Source organism: Rhipicephalus sanguineus, chromosome 4 (assembly GCF_013339695.2).
Source record: "Rhipicephalus sanguineus isolate Rsan-2018 chromosome 4, BIME_Rsan_1.4, whole genome shotgun sequence".
NCBI lineage: Eukaryota > Metazoa > Arthropoda > Arachnida > Ixodida > Ixodidae > Rhipicephalus > Rhipicephalus sanguineus.
Window position 1 is genome coordinate 192,298,280 of NC_051179.1, and position 17,634 is coordinate 192,315,913.

The window sequence follows — 17,634 nt, forward strand, 5'->3', positions numbered from 1 at the left end:
GAATGAAGCTTCGTTGTCACTGAGTCATTTTTTAGAGCTTTTATCGTTTTACTTATCTTCCACTTTCATGTGTTGGAACAACGGACTGTTGTACATATCTGCAAAAAAAGGCTCTTATATAGCACCGGTTCTTGTATGGCACCAATTCTTAGTGATCCGTTTTTATCTGGTCTACAACGCTAGAAAACACAAAAGTGTGCAAAGTTTTTCACTTTGTGGACGACTTCTTATTTTTAATTGACTGCACTTCGGTTGACTATGAAGCGAAAGTTGACGAGGTGTTGCCCGCGATTAAGGGTTGTCTCACACCACTTGAAGTCACTCGCAACCTTCTGCAAGGGGGCTTTAGTATTCGTTTTTTGGACATTGGGTTATTATTGCTTAGAAAAACCCATGCTGGTGGTATCAGCCACGAGCAAATAAGCCTCTTCTTTCTTTCATTTTTGCACACTCAAAACTCATTGAGAGAGGCATCGCGAACTTGTGTTTTAAAAATGCCCTGACCAAATCGTGTCATCATAAGATGGTGTCCAGTATTGAGACCCAAAGCAAGCGTCTAACCGACGCAGGCTATTCAATTCTGTTACCGTTGCCGAGCGTATTCTCAAAGAGTCTCATAAAGAAAACAGGCATGAAGTTTCGGAGTACTCGGGCTGCAGACTAGGTGTGATCCCTTATGTGCACACAATGTATTTGTGACATTTTGAAAAAAATGGCCCAGTGGGCTAACGTACGCGTAGTTTTTTAAGCGCCCAAAGAACTGGGGAGCTTTAAAGGAGCACTGACATCAAATTTCAAAGTCGAGATGTGCCCTTCATTCGATTACTCGGTATGCATAGGTCTCCTTGGCCAAATTTGAATGGCGTCCGTCGCGTGGAAGTAATTTTATTTCGAGGGCAAACAGCGTACGAAAGCTCAATGGAAGATTGATCACGCTGTGACATCGACACTAATGCTACGTAACAGGTGTGATACATTCCGACCATACCATCCTGAGTGACGATACGCTAGTAACAATGACGTCGACGATCTGAGTGTATTTATTGTGCCGCCGACGCCAGGCGACGCTCTCACTCCCAGCCAGTGGCTCTCCTCGCTGTCCCGATCCGTGCCTGCGATTCATCGTGTCGTATCGACTGATTTGTCGTGTGATCCTCAGCGCGAGTGCGATCAATCGGAGCGACTACGTGCCAGCATGTTGGGGAACCGCTGCGTAGTACGGATCTGCTCGTCGAGGTGCGGAAAAAGCGGAAAGTGCGTGGCGTTTCATTACACGTACGGTACACGCCAACACGACCACAAGTTATCGAAGTGGAGCAGCCTATAGATAAATATCATCGCTAACAAGTAACACGTATGTAGCGTTATTGGTGAATGTTAGTTCGTCCGTGGACTTCCTTGCGCTAGCGTAATACCGGGTTACTGCAGCCGTAACCGTGAGAGGCCGGATAGGTGGGGCCATCTGGCGGCGCAGAATCGTTATTGTAGAAACCTATCGTATTCTATTTGTCCGCTGGTGTGCATTCGCTATGCCGATATTCCATAGACCCCTTTGCATATACCGGAATGTTGTGCACGCTAAAATTCTCTGATATATCTAATTGAGACACACCAGCGAGTATGGCCCAAGCGTGCGTCCCCGGGCACCTCCTCGTTGCTACTTGGAACAGCGTCCATTTTTGAATCGCTGTTTTGCAAAGCGTCGAAGCGAAAATGATTCGCGACGTCGCGTATCGCGGTGATTCTAAGTTCCAGAATGCCGTCTTCAACACTAGTCGACACTTCTGACGGCGACGACGGCGATGCTAGTGACAAGGCATGACTGAACGCGCGCGCCTAGCAGACGAAATGTTAGCTGAGCAGCTGATCCTCACGTCACTCCTTTCTGTGGACAAGTGGTAAACTGGGCACGGTCTGGAATTGACCGCGAGGGAGTGCTGCCAGCGCTAAGAAATGGCGGGCTTGCCGGCCGTTTTGAATCGTGCTAGATACCGGTGATATAAACCAATAAAACAGATAGTATTCCTCGCCGTCATCGTGAGCGCCGAACATCGGGTTCGCAAACTCCGGGCTGTCGTCGACACATTCGTCACTGTCGTCATTCACCACCCCTGTCACCACGCGCACAATTTCAGCCTCTGTGAGCTCTTCGGTTGTCACCGCGTCAGCATCGGCACTGACGTACGTGCAGAAGGTGTCGCAGTCGGGCACAACTCCGGCGTCAACGAGAGCGTCCCACGACGCCAAGTCTTGGTCACCCGCGGCACCCTCATTAGCGGCAGCACCGATATCTTCGCTGTCACCGCCGCTTTTGACGCCAAACGAGGCATGCCGGAAGCAGTTGGCGATCGTGCAACAGCACCGGTGACTGCTTCTTTGTTGCTCAACGCTACGCCGAAATCTTGGGCCACTTTTTTCTTCTTGACGCCGGACTCAACGGCTTTCAACATAGCCGCCTTCTGCTCGATTGTAATCGTTTTGCGCTTTCGTTTGCCGTTGCCGTCGACCATCTCCTGTCTAGCGGCGGGAACCGAGAAAGACGCTGTTCTCATGCACACGCAGCGAACGACAAGCAACTACAAGCACTACAAGGCCCGCGTTGCCGCGGTCGCCGCGTCGTCGTCCACGTGGTCCGCGGTCCGCGCGCGCAGCAGGAGAGCGGGCGGGTCCACGAGTTCCGCGGGAGAGGGGAGGCCGGGTGACGTGCGCGGATGAGTCCACGAGTTTCGGCGGAAAGGGGAGGCAGGCAGACGCGCACCCTCGCGCGTGTTGGCAGGCGGCTCCTCGGGAGCGCGTGGCGCGAGTTTTGAATTACCGCATGCGACGTAAAGCGTCGCGCGCTATAAGACATTGACTTGCCGGGTACCAAAATGATCAGTAAATGCTCGGTGGGGGAAAAAAAAAGGTTCGTTATATCCATTGCGAGGAAATTGTAGCTTCGTTAAAACGAGGTTTTAAATACATGGGCGTCTATGGGAATTTCAAGGGGAATTACGATTGCTTCGTTATATCCATTAGTTCGTTATATCCCGCTTCGTTATAACTACTGTAGTTATTCGTCCCTCAGTTGCATTTTCGGTCGTGAATCGCTACTAGGGGGTAGATAACTACTCGTGGATGCAAAAATCTTGACATGCGTAAATTTGACGTCAGTGCTGCTTTAAGGCTGACTTGCCCAAAAAATTTGTTCCCTCAGCTTGTGATAAGAAACACCAAGTTAGATTTGTTGTGTGTGCTGTGTCATCTACAAGTTATCATTATCATGCGTGAAGTACTATATTGGGCAGACTAAACGGTGCCCAAATGACAGATTACACATACACTGGTATAACGTGAGAAGTAAGCTAAAACACGTTGGCGGGCTAGTTGGTTTGAATCCATGAAGAGTGAAAGCGCGACTAGACAGGGACGAAGAAAGAAAACAGACAAGGACACAGCGCGAGAAGTAAGCTTTCAGCAGGAGGGTTCCTAGCGGTGCACTGCAAAAGTTGTGACTGTACAGTTGCATTGTTATCTGTCGTTTTAGGAATCGACTTACACGGGAAATAAAGTAAGCCGAAGCTATAGCAGAATTGGTACACTTCTGCGTGAGCTCGCCATCAATTGCCTAGTCAGAAAATGACATTGCTTGGATTAACCCTTTGAGGATCGATTTTTTTTGCAAAATATGTCCCCCAGTGTGTATTTTCTTTATTGCTGAATTGAATTTCAGACGAATCTATTTCAGAAAATAATTGTCTAAAGTTTTTTTTGGTGACCGTGAAGTGACAAAAAAATAATTTGTGTTGTTAAATACACATGCTTTATTAGTGAGTAATAGCAAGATAAATTTTTTAAAAATACCTGTACAACTGTTCAAAAATTATGCATTGAAGTAAACATCGCTGTAATTCACAGTTGTACAAAAATAAGTGCACGAAGTAGCGTTGATGCCCACGTCAGCATTAGTGGGGAAAAAAGACTGAGTTGACAGCATGATTTTCCAAGCAGCGCCAGGAATACCAAGAAAATAATGCGTTCGCAGAACACACAGATGCACCCAAGCGTGTTTCTTCTATGCACCTTTCTAATGAAGGCTCGCGTCATGCCGCCATAATATCCTCTGGGCTGTTGTCAATATGTGTGACCCCACAATGTGGTGCCTTGTCTAGAGCATGCTGCTTCTACTCGCTAGCCTCTGTGTTCTGCCACTACTGGCGCTCAGTGAAAACTATGAGTGGCATGCGTAGCGGGGTTGACTCTCAGGTTCTTTGTTGTGCGTAGTGTGTTCCTCCGGTTGCTTTGATACACGTAAGAGGTGTTGCTTCATGCCGGCTGTGGGGGCTACACCAGCATTTAGGCTTAGCTTTATGACCGGTGTATCGGTCGACGGCCGTCTCGCTGTGCGACTGGCATGCCTCCTTTTTTGTTTTGCAAAAAATAAAACAGGCCTCTGTATGTCCGGCGCTTCGTTTGCGTGAACGCATTGCTTACGGTGCGCGGTGCCTGAAACATGCAGTGTATGGTCGACGGGCACTTTACGCAACTGGCGGCGCGTGGTGCAGTCACAAGTCTATGCATTATTGGGAGTTCTACATCAACGGCGATGGCGTTCAAAATTGAAGAAAAGAGAAAAGGCCAACACGGGCAGTGGTAATACTGTGGTTGCATGTGTTGAGAGGCGTAATCACCCCCCCCGCCTGCTTGCGATTGTCCTGGGAAGGCAACAGCAGGCTGATGCGACGCGTGTTTGTGTCGTCGCCCAATAAAAGCGTACAGTACGCTTATAATGGTGCTACCCTTGCAGTAGCATAAGCGCACGTTTGACGAGATAGTCAGTGCAGCAAGGTTTCTTGGCACCCGTGCGGCACTGACGAAGGGGGTCCCGCACAAGGTGGCGGTGAGCGGTGGTGCTATGCGTTTTGTTGTCTGTTAAAAGCAGGCAGTACAGATGATGCTATGCCAACTGCGCGGCCCAGCAGGTAGCTGAAGGCATTTATTGTGATGTTCTCCTGACAAACAGTAACACTGACCTACAGGAAGCTGTGGGGAAGCTTGAAAAGCTAAATAAGCAGACGAAGCAGGCATACAAAAAGCCAAAGCAGTAATCTGCTAAATGATGTCACTGATCTTAAGCAAAGGCCTACTGCTATGTAACTGCAATTCTTGTGCAATCACAATATTTTATTGTTGATAAGTGCGAAGCTTGTCTTTTTTTATTTAATGTTTGAGGTGAACCTAGTTTTCAGAGTCTTTTTTTAATTATTTCATATGTTTGTTAGGTCATATTTCATATGTTTGTTAGATAGGTCACATGGTATGGAAAAAGGTAATGTAATTCATATCTGGCGATAATCTCTTAAAAAAACTTTCTCCAAAGGCTGTTTCAGCGTTATGTGTATTCTTAGCGAATTAAAATATGTACTTGTACCCCCAAGTTGCTACAAATTTGTTTTTTCAAGCTCCTAGGACGACATATTAAATGCCGCCAACTGCTCCAAATCAAGGTTATTCTGCTCCAATATCGAAATTTTGCAGCTCCAAAAACTGCTCCCAATTCAATTTCAGCCGTCTCATCCCTGGTAAAGCTTTTGATTCAGAATAAGGCTGTACTGTTTCTTTTTAGTCGCAACTGTTCTAGTGTCATATTGAATTTAGATCTGCAACAAAGCAATGGCCTGAATAGCTTTCCTCGGATCATCTTTGATCCAAGAAGTGCTCCGCTGCTGACCCGAAAGACGCTTGTTTAATCTCGGCTGTGGTGGTCACATTTCGATGGCAGCGAAATGCTAGAAGCCCGTGTACTTAGATTTAAGTGCACATGAAAAAACTCCAGGTTGTCGAAATTTCCAGAGCGTGCCTCGTGCGCAACTCCGGAAATTATTTTTAGCTGGTCCAAGAGGGGGTGGGAGCACACACACCTGAGGAGACAGTGCAGCCTTTCTTACAATCATTCTCAGTCCTCGATGCTGTCCATTTGTCACCAGTGTGGATCCCCAACAGCAGGGGTGTATTCACACTGTTCTTTTTATGCTCTAACCAAACTGATTGTCTCTTTGAGCGCAGTACAGATCGAGATTGAAGGCGTGTTCCTGACATCATCCTTCTCGGTGCTGGAGGAGCAGCCCATGGACATGCTGCTCGGTCTCGACATGCTCAAAAGGCACCAGGTGAGCTGTCTTCAGTTTGACTGATCTGTTCAGTGGCCAACTTGCAAAAAGGCAAGTAAAGCAACTAAAGTCCGCTTAACAAATTTAACATCTTAACATCAGAAAGGTAGCAAATAGGTATGACAACATATCTTTAAAGAGCCTTCAAAATACCCAGCAACCAAAAAAGTACCTATCTACCCCGCCTCTGAAAAACTGAGTTTGCTTCATGATAACGCCACTGAAGGAGAGCTGACACACTTTCCACCAGCGTTCTTAAAGGGACACTAAAGGTAAATATTAAGTCGACGTTGATTGTTGAAATAGCGGTCCAAAAACCTCGTAGTCCTACTTTTATGCCAAGTAAGTGCTTATTTTGAAATAAAATCACGTTTTAGTGGTCCGCATCGCATCAGCGCACTTCAAATCACCCGCCTGAAAGCGGTATTTCGCACGTCACTGTTGCCGTGCCCAACGTTGCCTGCCTTTACTCCGCGGCAGCGTGCACTGGCGGCGTGCACCATTCGGGCATCCGGCAACATCATATGCATGCGGTATTTTGTCGAACTTTCTGTCAGAGCGACTTTCACGAGCGTGCAAAACACACGCGGCAGTACGCGATACTGAAACTACCACCGAGACGCGACTGCGTGAGCGAATCAGGGCGCAGGGCAAAGCGCATTTCGGCGAAAACTGAACTTTTGAACCCTGCGCCCCGTTCCCCATGGCAACGCCAAATAGGTTCTTTTTTCCATGAATCAAACAGAAACGAACACACACAGCATTTCATGACGGCTCTTGATGCACGGAAGGTTCTTTTTTTATTGCAGCTAGTTTGATTACTAGTGATTAATTGTATCAGACTCTCGCATGTCATCGGGTCACTTCCAAAATGTCCCACTCGTGGCGCTCATCGTATGATACATTTAGCTTAATTTCCCAGGCACTGCTGTTGATAATAGTATTGCCGTTTTAGACTTTGTCATACATTGAGCTTTCACTCTGACGTAAATTGTTATTTGCCTTTAGTGTCCCTTTAATGAAGAGGGCTTCCATAATTTTGCGCGCTGTGTCATTTTTGTGCCTATACATAATTGTCGTCTTACGAAAAAGAGGCGTGCACTTACAACTTACTGTATAGGCACAGGGATGACACGGCGCAGAATTATGGAAGCCATCTTCCTTAAGAACGCTGGTGAAAGGTGTGTCAGCTTTCTTTCGGTGGCGTTATCGCGAAGCAAGCTCAGTTTTTTGGAGGCATGATAGAGATATACTTTTTTAGTTGTTTGGTATTTTGAAGGTTTTTGAATGTATGTATGTTGTCGTGCCTATTTGCTACCTTTCTGATGTTAAGATGTTAAGGGGGGAAGTGGGTTTTTAAAAATCGTCAAGATTCCCTTTACCGAATTTAATGAAACTGCACAGTCTTGTTTAGTTTTCTTTGCTGATTCCATATATGCAATTATTTTTCAAATATGTCCATTAGTTCCGAAGTTAATTAAAATTAATTAGCATTGTTTCTGCGAACAATGGAGCAAGAACTACTCATCGAAATCTTGCTTTAGGCACATAGCCGGATACTAGGAAACATAAGCTTCACAGGGGTAGGAATACTTTTTTTGATGTGCAAACTATTAAGAATTATACAGCATATCAAAGCTTTCTGTTCAAGATGTGGCTAGTTAGTTGTTTAATGCACGGACAATTAAAAAAACATTGAAACTGAAATATAAAAATCTGCTGCTACCCCTGTGGGCAATACTCATGTAGCTCAGTAGTGCAACAAGAATTACAATTCTAGGTGCTTTGATTACTGAAAGACCACTCCTGAAAGGTTGCATAGAGTCAAAAACTGAGGTTTTGAGAAAATGCAGAAAAACAAATTATGCCGATTTTGAAGCTCATGCAACACAAAATATTAAAATTTTTTTGTTAGATGATTAGTAGCCACCAGGGATATAACCTGCATGAGTACTGCTGCAGCATACATCATTCAACAGCCTCGTAGCATCAAGAGCTCCATTTTTGTGCTTTTTTTTCATTTAGAATTTAGCCTGTTTTTGTGGTTAAATTGATGCTGTAGCCGAAATATCAATCCAAGGTGTAAGAAACTTGGTCAGTACTTGCGGCAATGCCTGTATGTTACAGAAATGCTGTTTTAAAAAAACTGATTTTTTTCATGATTTTACATCTTGAAAGACCAGTGTCCCCCCTTAAAAGTGTTTAGTGAACTTTATTGCTTTTCTTGCCATTTTCCAAATTTACAAGTTTCCTATTTGGCAAGGACTGCGCAGCTTGTTTGAGTTTGCTTGTTTTTATGTTTCACCTAGTAAACCTTTCGGTTGCGAGTAAGTGCTCGTTGTGTCTCCTTCTTTGTCCTCCATGTTGTTTGCGCTGCTTGAACCATAATAAAACACCTCAACTTTTGCAGTGAAGTCCACCCCCAACAAAGATAAAGAACTTTCTTAAGGGCAAAAGTGAGGTGTGAGCTCATTACGCGAGTAAATATGCTTTTGGGTCTAACAAATATGCCATGTGCCTTTGAGACTTGGGCTTTGTACATGTCTCGGTCTGAAAAGACCGGGCTTCAGGACTCCTAATAAAGTTTTGTGAATGAATGAATGTACAAGTCTGTGGTAAGGCCACCTTATTGTACAACTACTTAAAGGCCTCCCCTAAACCACCCCGAGGCCGAAATTTAGTTGCGGTGTTGCAGTTGTGCACGAGTCTACAATGAACACGTGGCCACTAGAATTTTTCGAAACGGTGCCGCAATAGCGGAGTTACACGCGTTTGATGATACTCGCAAACCTCGATACTATAATGAACATGGATATAACAAATTATTGGTTATAACGAAGTAAATGAAAACTTGCCCTGTCATAGACACAGTGTTATGAATGCATGTTTATAACGAATTTTCGGATATAACCAAGTTATTTTCGTATCAGATGTGACTTTGTTGTAATGAGGTTATAGTGTCTCCTGCTGGCTGAGTGCTCCTCCTCACCGTGCAAGGAGGAAGAGCAGCAGGGGCGCGTACCTGCGAGCCGACAAACAGGTGTTGTAGACATCCGCCATGGTTGCAGATGACGAGCTGACGACATGTTGACATCATGGCGAACGTTGAGGGGAGGAGGAATGCCAAAAGGCACGGAGAGAAGAAGCAATTGTTTCTTAGAATTTGTGGGGCACCTGCGGCTCGTAGCGCTGCTGCGTTTGGCGTTGTTGATCGTGACTGCATTCAGTACTCGATGCGCGTTTACTTGAAATGTTAAAAAATTATCGGAGGGTTTTTAAAAATCATCAAGACTCCCTTTACCAAATTTGATGAAACTGCAAAGTCTTGTTTAGTTTTCTTTGCTGATTCCATATGTGCAATTATTTTTCAAATATGTCCATCAGTTCTGAAGTTATTTAAAATTAATTAGCATTGTTTCCGGGAACAATGGAGCAAGAACTACTCATCAAAATCTTGCTTTAGGCACATAGCCGGAGCATAAGCTTCACAAGGGTAGGAATCCTTTTTTGATGTGCAAACTATTAAGAATTATACAGCATATAAAAGCTTTCTGTTCAAGATGTGACTAGTTAGTTCTTTAATGCACAGACAGTTAAAAAAAATTTAAAACTGAAATACAAAAATCTGCTGCTATCTCTGTAGGCAATACTCATGTAGCTCAGTAGTGCAACAAGAATTACAATTCTAGGTGCTTTGATTACTGAAAGACCACACCCGAAAGGTTGCAAAGAGTCAGAGACTCAGGTTTTGAGAAAATGCAGACAAGCAAATAATGCTGATTTTGAACCTCACGCAACACGAAATGTTAAAATTTTTTTGTTAGATGATTAGTAGCCTCCAGGGATATAACCTGCATGAGTACTGCTGCAGCATACATCATTCAACAGCCTCATAGCATCAAGAGCTCCATTTTTGTGCTTTTTTTTAAATTTAAAATACAGCTTGTTTTTGTGGTACAAATTGATGCTGTGGCCGAAATGACAATCCAAGGTGCAAGAAACTTGGTCAGTAGATGCGGCAATGCCTGTACGTTACAAAAATGCTATTTTAAAAAAACAGATTTTTTTTCATGATTTTATATCTTGAAAGACCAGTGTCCCCCCTTAAGCTTGTATGGCACTGTCGCAGGCCTGTCAACTGGTAGATGTAGTTACTCATGCTGGCTCTGAGTACAGTACATGGCTTTATGAAAAACTTTTGCTATGTCCTAGGAGGGAATTGTAAAAGATAGTCACCAGGGCACACACTGATATGTTGATGCTACGTATTATGAGGTCTTGGTTGGGTTGGGCCCGAAGACCCGGCAGTGAACAGGCACGATCAACCCACACTGATGATGATGATCCACGATGAAGATGAGGATGCATAACCAAATGCATTATGATGATGATAATGTACACATGAAGAAGATGTACATAATAAATGCCCACACTAATTCCCCCCACGTGAAAGCGGCCAGCCTGGCCGCTGCAGGTCAAGGAGAGGAGGAACGTCGCATGAAGGGCTTGATGCGGGAGACGTGGACAACCTCGGTAGTACGGTAACGGCGGTCTGCTGGGGTTACAAGTGGCGTCACGCGATAATTCATGGGTGAAGTCTGTTCCAGAACTGTGTACGGCCCGATAAACCGTGGCTGAAACTTCTCACACAAACCAGGTGCGCGAAGAGGCGTCAAGAGCAGTACCTCGTCACCAGGTCGGAAAGAGACAGCACGATGCGCTTCATCGTAAACAATCTTCCTGTCTTGCTGTCTGGCTTCGGTATTCAGGCGAGCACGCTGGCGGCACTGGGCGAGTCGTGAAACTTATTCCTCGGCAGAGGATGGCGACGGATTTACGTTGGAGGTGAAGAAAGAAATGTCCAGAAGGGAAGAAGGGGAACCTCCGTAAACCAGGTAAAACGGTGAATAGCCGGTTGTCCGCTGAATGGCTGTGTTATAGGCGAAAGTGACGAATGGTAAAATCGCATCCCAGTTTTTGTGGTCTGGTTGAATATAGGCGGCGATCATGTCGGCAAGTGTGCGATGAAATCGCTCGGTCAGGCCGTTAGTCTGAGGATGGTAGCTGGAAGCGGTCTTGTGAGTGGTGCCGAAGGATCGGAGAAGTTCGTTCAATAGTTGAGAGAGGAATGCCTTTCCACGGTCACTGATCAGGACACGTGGAGCGCCATGGCACAGTATAATGGCTTGGAGAACGAAATCGGCAACTTCAGAAGCAGAACCAGTAGTCACAGACGATGTCTCAGCGTAGCGGGTCAAATGGTCCACAGCTGTCACGATTCATTGTTTGCCGGCGGCAGTGACTGGAAGGGGGCCGAAAAGATCGACACCTACAACTTCAAATGGTGTCGCGGGACACGGAAGAGGCTGCAGTTTACCGGCAGGACCAGATGTTGGGAGTTTTTGACTCTGACAGACAGTGCAGGACCCGACGTACCTGGCTACGCTAGTAGTAATGCCAGGCCAATAAAAACGACTTCTAAGGCGGTCGTAGGTTTTATGAAAACCGAGATGACCTGCAGTCGGATCATCGTGGAAGGCTGTGAGGACGTGAGAGCGGAGAGAGCGAGGTAGAACGGCCACCCAGTGCTGACCGTCAGGATGGTAAATTCGGCGGTACAGCACGGAGTTGTCGAGCTTAAATTGCGAGAGTTGGCGACGTAGCTGTGCGTTAAGTGGACAGGAAGTTCCAGAGAGATGGCCCATGATCCGTCGACAGTACGGGTCAGCTAGCTGGCGAGAGGCAAATTCTTGTTCGTTGTCCGCAGGCAGGTGGTCTATAGAGGCCAGGGAGGGAACCGATGTAAAAGTGGGCTCGCAGTGTTCGTTATGCGAAGCAGTTGCGGAAGCGCCGAGCGGGGCCGTAGGTAGCGGGCAGCGAGAAAGAGCGTCGGCGTCTTGATGTTTTTTGCCACACTTGTAGACGATATCGAACTCGTACTCCTGAAGACGCAGAATCCAGCGACCGAGGCGTCCCGATAAGTTCTTGAGTGTGGAAAGCCAGCATAACGCGTGGTGGTCAGTAACAATAGTAAAATGACGGCCGTGCAGATAGGGACAAAACTTCTGCACCGACCAGATGACGGCCAGACATTCCTGCTAGGTGATCGTGTAGTTCCTCTCGGCTGCAGAGAGTACGCGGCTGGCGTATGCAACGACTCGCTCTCGCGAAGAGTTGTCGCGCTGAAGAAGAACGGCGCCTAAACCGCGGCCGCTAGCGTCTGTGTGCAGGAGAGTCGGAGCGGCCTCGTCAAAATGGGAAAGAACAGGATCGGTCGTGAGGGCACCCTTCAACATGTCAAAAGCCGATTCACATTCCTGAGACCACTCAAAAAGCGTACCGGAGACGAGTAGCTTGTGTAGTGGTGCAGCTATGGAGGCAAAGTTTCGTATAAATCGACGAAAGTAAGACGCAAGGCCAAGGAAACTTCACAAGTCTTTAGGCTTCTCAGGGCGAGGAAAGCGAAGCACCGCAGCGGTTTTGTCGAGGTCAGGGCGTATTCCGTCCTTGCTCACGACATGACCGAGGACTTTAATGGACATGCTGGCGAAATGGCATTTCTTGGTGTTAATTTGAAGACCAGCGCCCGCAAGGCACGTCAGGACTTCATCCAAGCGTTGCAGGTGTTGAGAAAACGTTGATGAAAAGACAACAATGTCATCTAGGTAGCACAGGCAAGTCTTCCATTTCAGGACACGCAGCACGGTGTCAATCATACGCTCAAAAGTCGCGGGTGCGTTGCATAGCCCGAAAGGCATCACGTTGAACTCATATAGGCCGTCCGGAGTGGCAAACGCTGTTTTTTCTTTGTCATCCTCGTGCATGGGGATTTGCCAGTAGCCGGAACGCAAGTCGAGGCTCGAAAAGTATTCCGCACCTTGTAAGGAATCAAGAGCGTCGTCAATCCGTGGCATAGGGTATACGTCCTTCCTAGTGATCTTATTGAGCGCCCGGTAATCTACGCAGAAGCGTACAGAACCATCCTTTTTCCGCACCAGAACAACGGGAGACGACCAAGGGCTGGCTGAGGGGCGGATTATGTCCCGTTGCAGCATGTCGGCTACGTTTTCTTCGATGATTTTTCGCTCGGCTAGAGACACGCGGTACGGGTGGCGGCGCACAATCGATGTTCCGTCGGTCTGAATGCGATGTGCTGCAGCGGTAGTTTGGCCCAAGGTGGACGAATAGGCATCGAAAGAGGTTGCGTGCTTATTCAACAAAGCAACCAGCTGCTGCTTCTGCGAATCTGTCAAGTCACTGCTGATGACTGCTGTAAGGGCGGAGGAAGAAGTACGATCAGCAGTAGAGTGGCCTTTGGAGCAGACAGGCGTAAGGGGCACGACGTATACAGGCTCAGGATCGGCAACGCAGGCTACCGTGGTGCCCCGCGGAAGTAAAATCTTTTCCGATGTTGCGTTCGTGGTGGCGACGAGAGCTGAACCATTGTGGAAGCCAACGACACCCGATGCAAGAGCTATGCCTTTACTAAGGCAGCGGGTTGACGGGATGACCAGTACGTCACCAGAGTCGACGTCGTTGGACACAACCGTTACGATTCGCTGTTCACGTGGTGGCAGCTCGGTATCTGTAGCAGCGACGAGGCGAAGTGGCTTGTAGATGTTGTCGCGGAGCGAGTAGTCTGTGCCGGTAAGGTGGACGGCACGTTGGCCACAACAAATAGCCGCGGAAGCAGACGATAGAAAATCCCATCCTAAAATGAGTTGGTGAGAGCACGGGTATAGCACAGCGAACTCTATGTGGTGAAGAATGTCATCGATTAGCACACGGGCAGTACACAGAGCGGAAGGGCGAATTGTGTTCCCCTGGGCAGCAACCAGTGTAGGTCCATCGTAAGGCGTCATCACTTTCCTGAGACGGGCACACAAATCAGCACGAAGAACAGAAAACGTAGCACCAGTGTCCACCAAGGCATCGACGTGCACTCCTTCAACTATTACAGAAATCATATTGCAAGGGCGTGCTGGAGGAATTTGAGTCCTGTGTGTGAATGCAGTTTTTCCTCCAAAAACTGCATCGCTTAGTTTTCCGGACGGTGGTCAGAGGTGAGGGAGGCAGGCCGAAGCGGAGACGAGGAGCGACGGAAGGGCGAAGGTGAACGGCGTCTGGTTGGCCGATAACTATTGCGCACTTCACTCGATGCGGACGGAGATGGTGACCGACGCGGAGGTGACGAATAACGGCGGCCTTGGTAAAAGGCTCCTCCGGGGAAGTCACGCTCGCACATGTCGTATCCTCGACGCTCGTCTTGCTGGCGTGAGATGTGGCTGCGATAGCCGCAATAGTAGCACGTAGGGTGAGATGATCGCCAAGGCAGGTGGGTACAGTAAAAGCTCGTTAATTCGGATTTCTAGGGACCGGAAGAAATGTCCGAATGAACCGAATGTCTGAATTAACGAATGGTCGAAATAAACACAATAAATGCAAGAGCTTTTTCAACATACCTTTACTTTACAAAGTAATCGCGGATGTGTGTCTGTTTTCGAGCAGAAATTCGCGCGGACACAATTTTTCTGAGCCCTTCAAGGTGCTCAGCAGCTCGCATGCTGTCTGCAGTGCCAAAACAAAATTCTTCAAGGACGACGAGGGCCTACGCGACTTCCCTCACAGTGCGAGGGGGCCCGTGTGGCTCATGGTGTGGCTGCTCCCTCTTCGTTCTCGGATTCGTTGCCATGCATCACTTCCTTGACAATTTGCTCATCAGTCAGACAGCCGGCAGTGGCAACGCCATCATCAATGCCGATATAATCCTCTAGTGTCACTGCATCAGGCATAACACTTCCAAAATCCTGCCAATCGTCGGCACCGTCGTCCGGCGACACTTCGGCATCGCTGGAGTCGGGTACAACAAAGCCACTGCTTACCCGCCAAATTTCTGCCCAATAATAGCCCAAAAGTAGCCAAACGTAATTTATAAAAAATAGCCCAAAATAGCCAAAGAGAGCAAATATAGAAAAAGGTTTCCATTTATTATTATTTATACACAGAGGGTTTATACATGTCTCCAATTGTGCTGCTGCTTGCAAGATCGCGTGTGTGGTGCAGGTAGTAGAAATAGAAAGGAAATGTCACTTTATTTGCTGGAATTTCTGTTTTCTTGTTTCTTATTAATAATTTGTTTGTTTTCTTTGAAGTGACGGCACAATGTGAGGATTGTAGTCAAATGAATGGAGAACCCCATGGAGGAGACGAATGTTTTTAGTGGTTGCTGGTTTGTTATTTCACGGCCGCTACATTTTTTTTACCGTGGTTATTTAAAGCGAATAACTAAAGCTAAACGATGCGGATCACATTCAGAGCATATGTTGGAATCCATATAAAGCGGTAAATTATATCCTTTAATATCAACGGCGATGCGTAAAATCTGGTGATAGTAGGCATAGCACAGAAAAACGTTACGAGGCTCCAAGTTACTACGTGTGTGCTATCATTTACACTTTATATTTGAATCCACACATTTATTCGCCGTGAGAAGGAACAACTCAGCAGCATCGCGAAACCCGGTAAAGGAAGCTTCGAACAGATTCGTTATTACTGACTACCGTAATTGTTTAGTGGAGACTGCTGATACCTAAAGAATGCAAAAACACAGGTAAAGGATAGTAGAAAGAGTGAAGTAAAGATAACTGTGTACGTAAACACTTCATTCACAACGAACTTGAGGCACAACCACCACTAAAGAGGAGAAAAGGCACTGGAAAACAAGCGTTTGAAGCGAAGGCAGGTAATAGCCCAAAAGTAGCCAAATAGCCAACAACAAAAAATCCCGCCAAGTCGATAAAAATGTAGCCCAATTTGGCTATTTATAGCCCAACCTGGCAACCCTGCCTGAAACAGTTGGCAATGGCATGCGCAGGCGTGTTCTGCCACACATACGCAAGAATGCTAACTGCGCTTAAGAGACTCATGTCTTATTGTTTGCCGACGTCATGGCACAGGAGCAACTTCTTGTCAGCAGAGCCCATTTTTCAGGGCGCGCAAAATTTCTACTTTGGTGGTGAAGTCCTTCGCCTCGTACTTGGGCCGCGTCGCTGGCATTGCCATCGGCGGAAAGTGCGTTCACACGAAAAGTCAGCACAAAAGCACCAGCAAAAATCAAGCTAAAGGAGCCATACTGAATCATTCCTCGATAAAACGACGTTCAACGATGCAGCACACCAACGGGAACAAAGCAATAAAATGGCACCGGCAACAGCCGGCAACAACACACGCGAAGAAAAGGCGTTCAACCAGTCTCAAGTCAAGCCAAGTCGACAATTGATGTCCATGGCGATGCTGCGTTTGAGCTTCACTTTTGTTCCGAATTGTTCTTTTTTCGTTTTCGAGCCTCGCCAGCGGCCCGAAAGTCGCCGAATTATCCGATTTGCGGTCAAATCTGTCCAAAATAACGAGCGCCCAGTCTCATAGAGTGATGCGTGTATTTACAAGGACAAGATGACGTGTCCGAATTAACCGATTTTCCGAATTAACGAGAGGCGAATTAACGAGCTTTTACTGTAGTAGGCAGGGTTTGGGGCACCGGGTGATAGCGCAGTCAGATGGGCAGAGGAGGGCTCGGCCAGCGGTGACGGGAAGCTCGCAGGGGGTGCGGCAGCAACCGACGTGTATGTTGATGGCTGCAACGTCGAGTTGGCGTTCCCTAGAGTTGTGGCAGCAACTTGCGCGAATGTTGGTAGGAGGCGAGAAGCAGCGGGTTGAATGTGCGCCGAGTGAGTCAAGGACGCTAGCTCCTCCCTGATGACATCACGCAAGGCCGTGCCGGAAGGCTGACTGGGACACAGTGTAGGCACTGAGAATCCCATGGATCGCAATTCGTCACGTATCAGTGCCCTTATCATGCCTCGTAGGTCTGCGTCCGTTGTAGAACGTGTTTCGTCACTGTCCGGTGGGAGGCGAACAGACTCGAGTTCGTCGAGGCGCTGACACGTTGTGACAACTTCAGCAACGGTAGCCGGATTCTTGATGGCAAGAGCATTGAATGCGACAGTTGTAATGCCCTTGAGAATGTGGCGTACCCTGTCCGACTCTGACATTGATGCATTGACACGTCGGCAGAGCGCAAGAACATCCTCGATGTAGGACGTGTACGACTCGCCGAGATGTTGTTTCCGAGCCTCGAGGGTTTTCTTGGCGAGAGCCGACCGAACGGCCGGTGTGCCAAAGACTTGGCGCAGCTGTTCTTTGAAGGTAGCCCAGTCGGGGATGTCAATCAGGTGGTTGAAGAACCACGTCTTTGCCACACCGGTAAGGTAGAAGGAGACGTGAGTTAGGTTGTAGGTGTCGTCCCACCGATTAGCAGAACTGACACGCTCGAAATCGTCCAGCCAGTCCTCCACGTCTTCTCCGCGCAGACCAGCGAAGAGATGAGGTTCGCGCTGAGGGCTGTTTACGACGCGTGAAGGCGTGGCTTGCGGTGCCAGAGTGGGGACGGTAGCAGCACCGACCTGCTCGTGCTGTGACATATTGC

At 47.4% G+C, this 17,634-nt stretch overlaps 1 protein-coding gene across 1 annotated transcript in view; it reads left to right on the plus strand.

Moving 5' to 3' along the window:
• LOC119390983 (protein DDI1 homolog 2) overlaps positions 1 to 17,634 on the plus strand; it is an 87,185-nt gene that overhangs the window by 50,885 nt on the left and 18,666 nt on the right. The window contains exon 5 of the mRNA XM_037658689.2: positions 6,046 to 6,149. Coding sequence (XP_037514617.1) covers positions 6,046 to 6,149 — 104 coding nt within the window. The remainder of the gene's footprint in view (positions 1 to 6,045; positions 6,150 to 17,634) is intronic.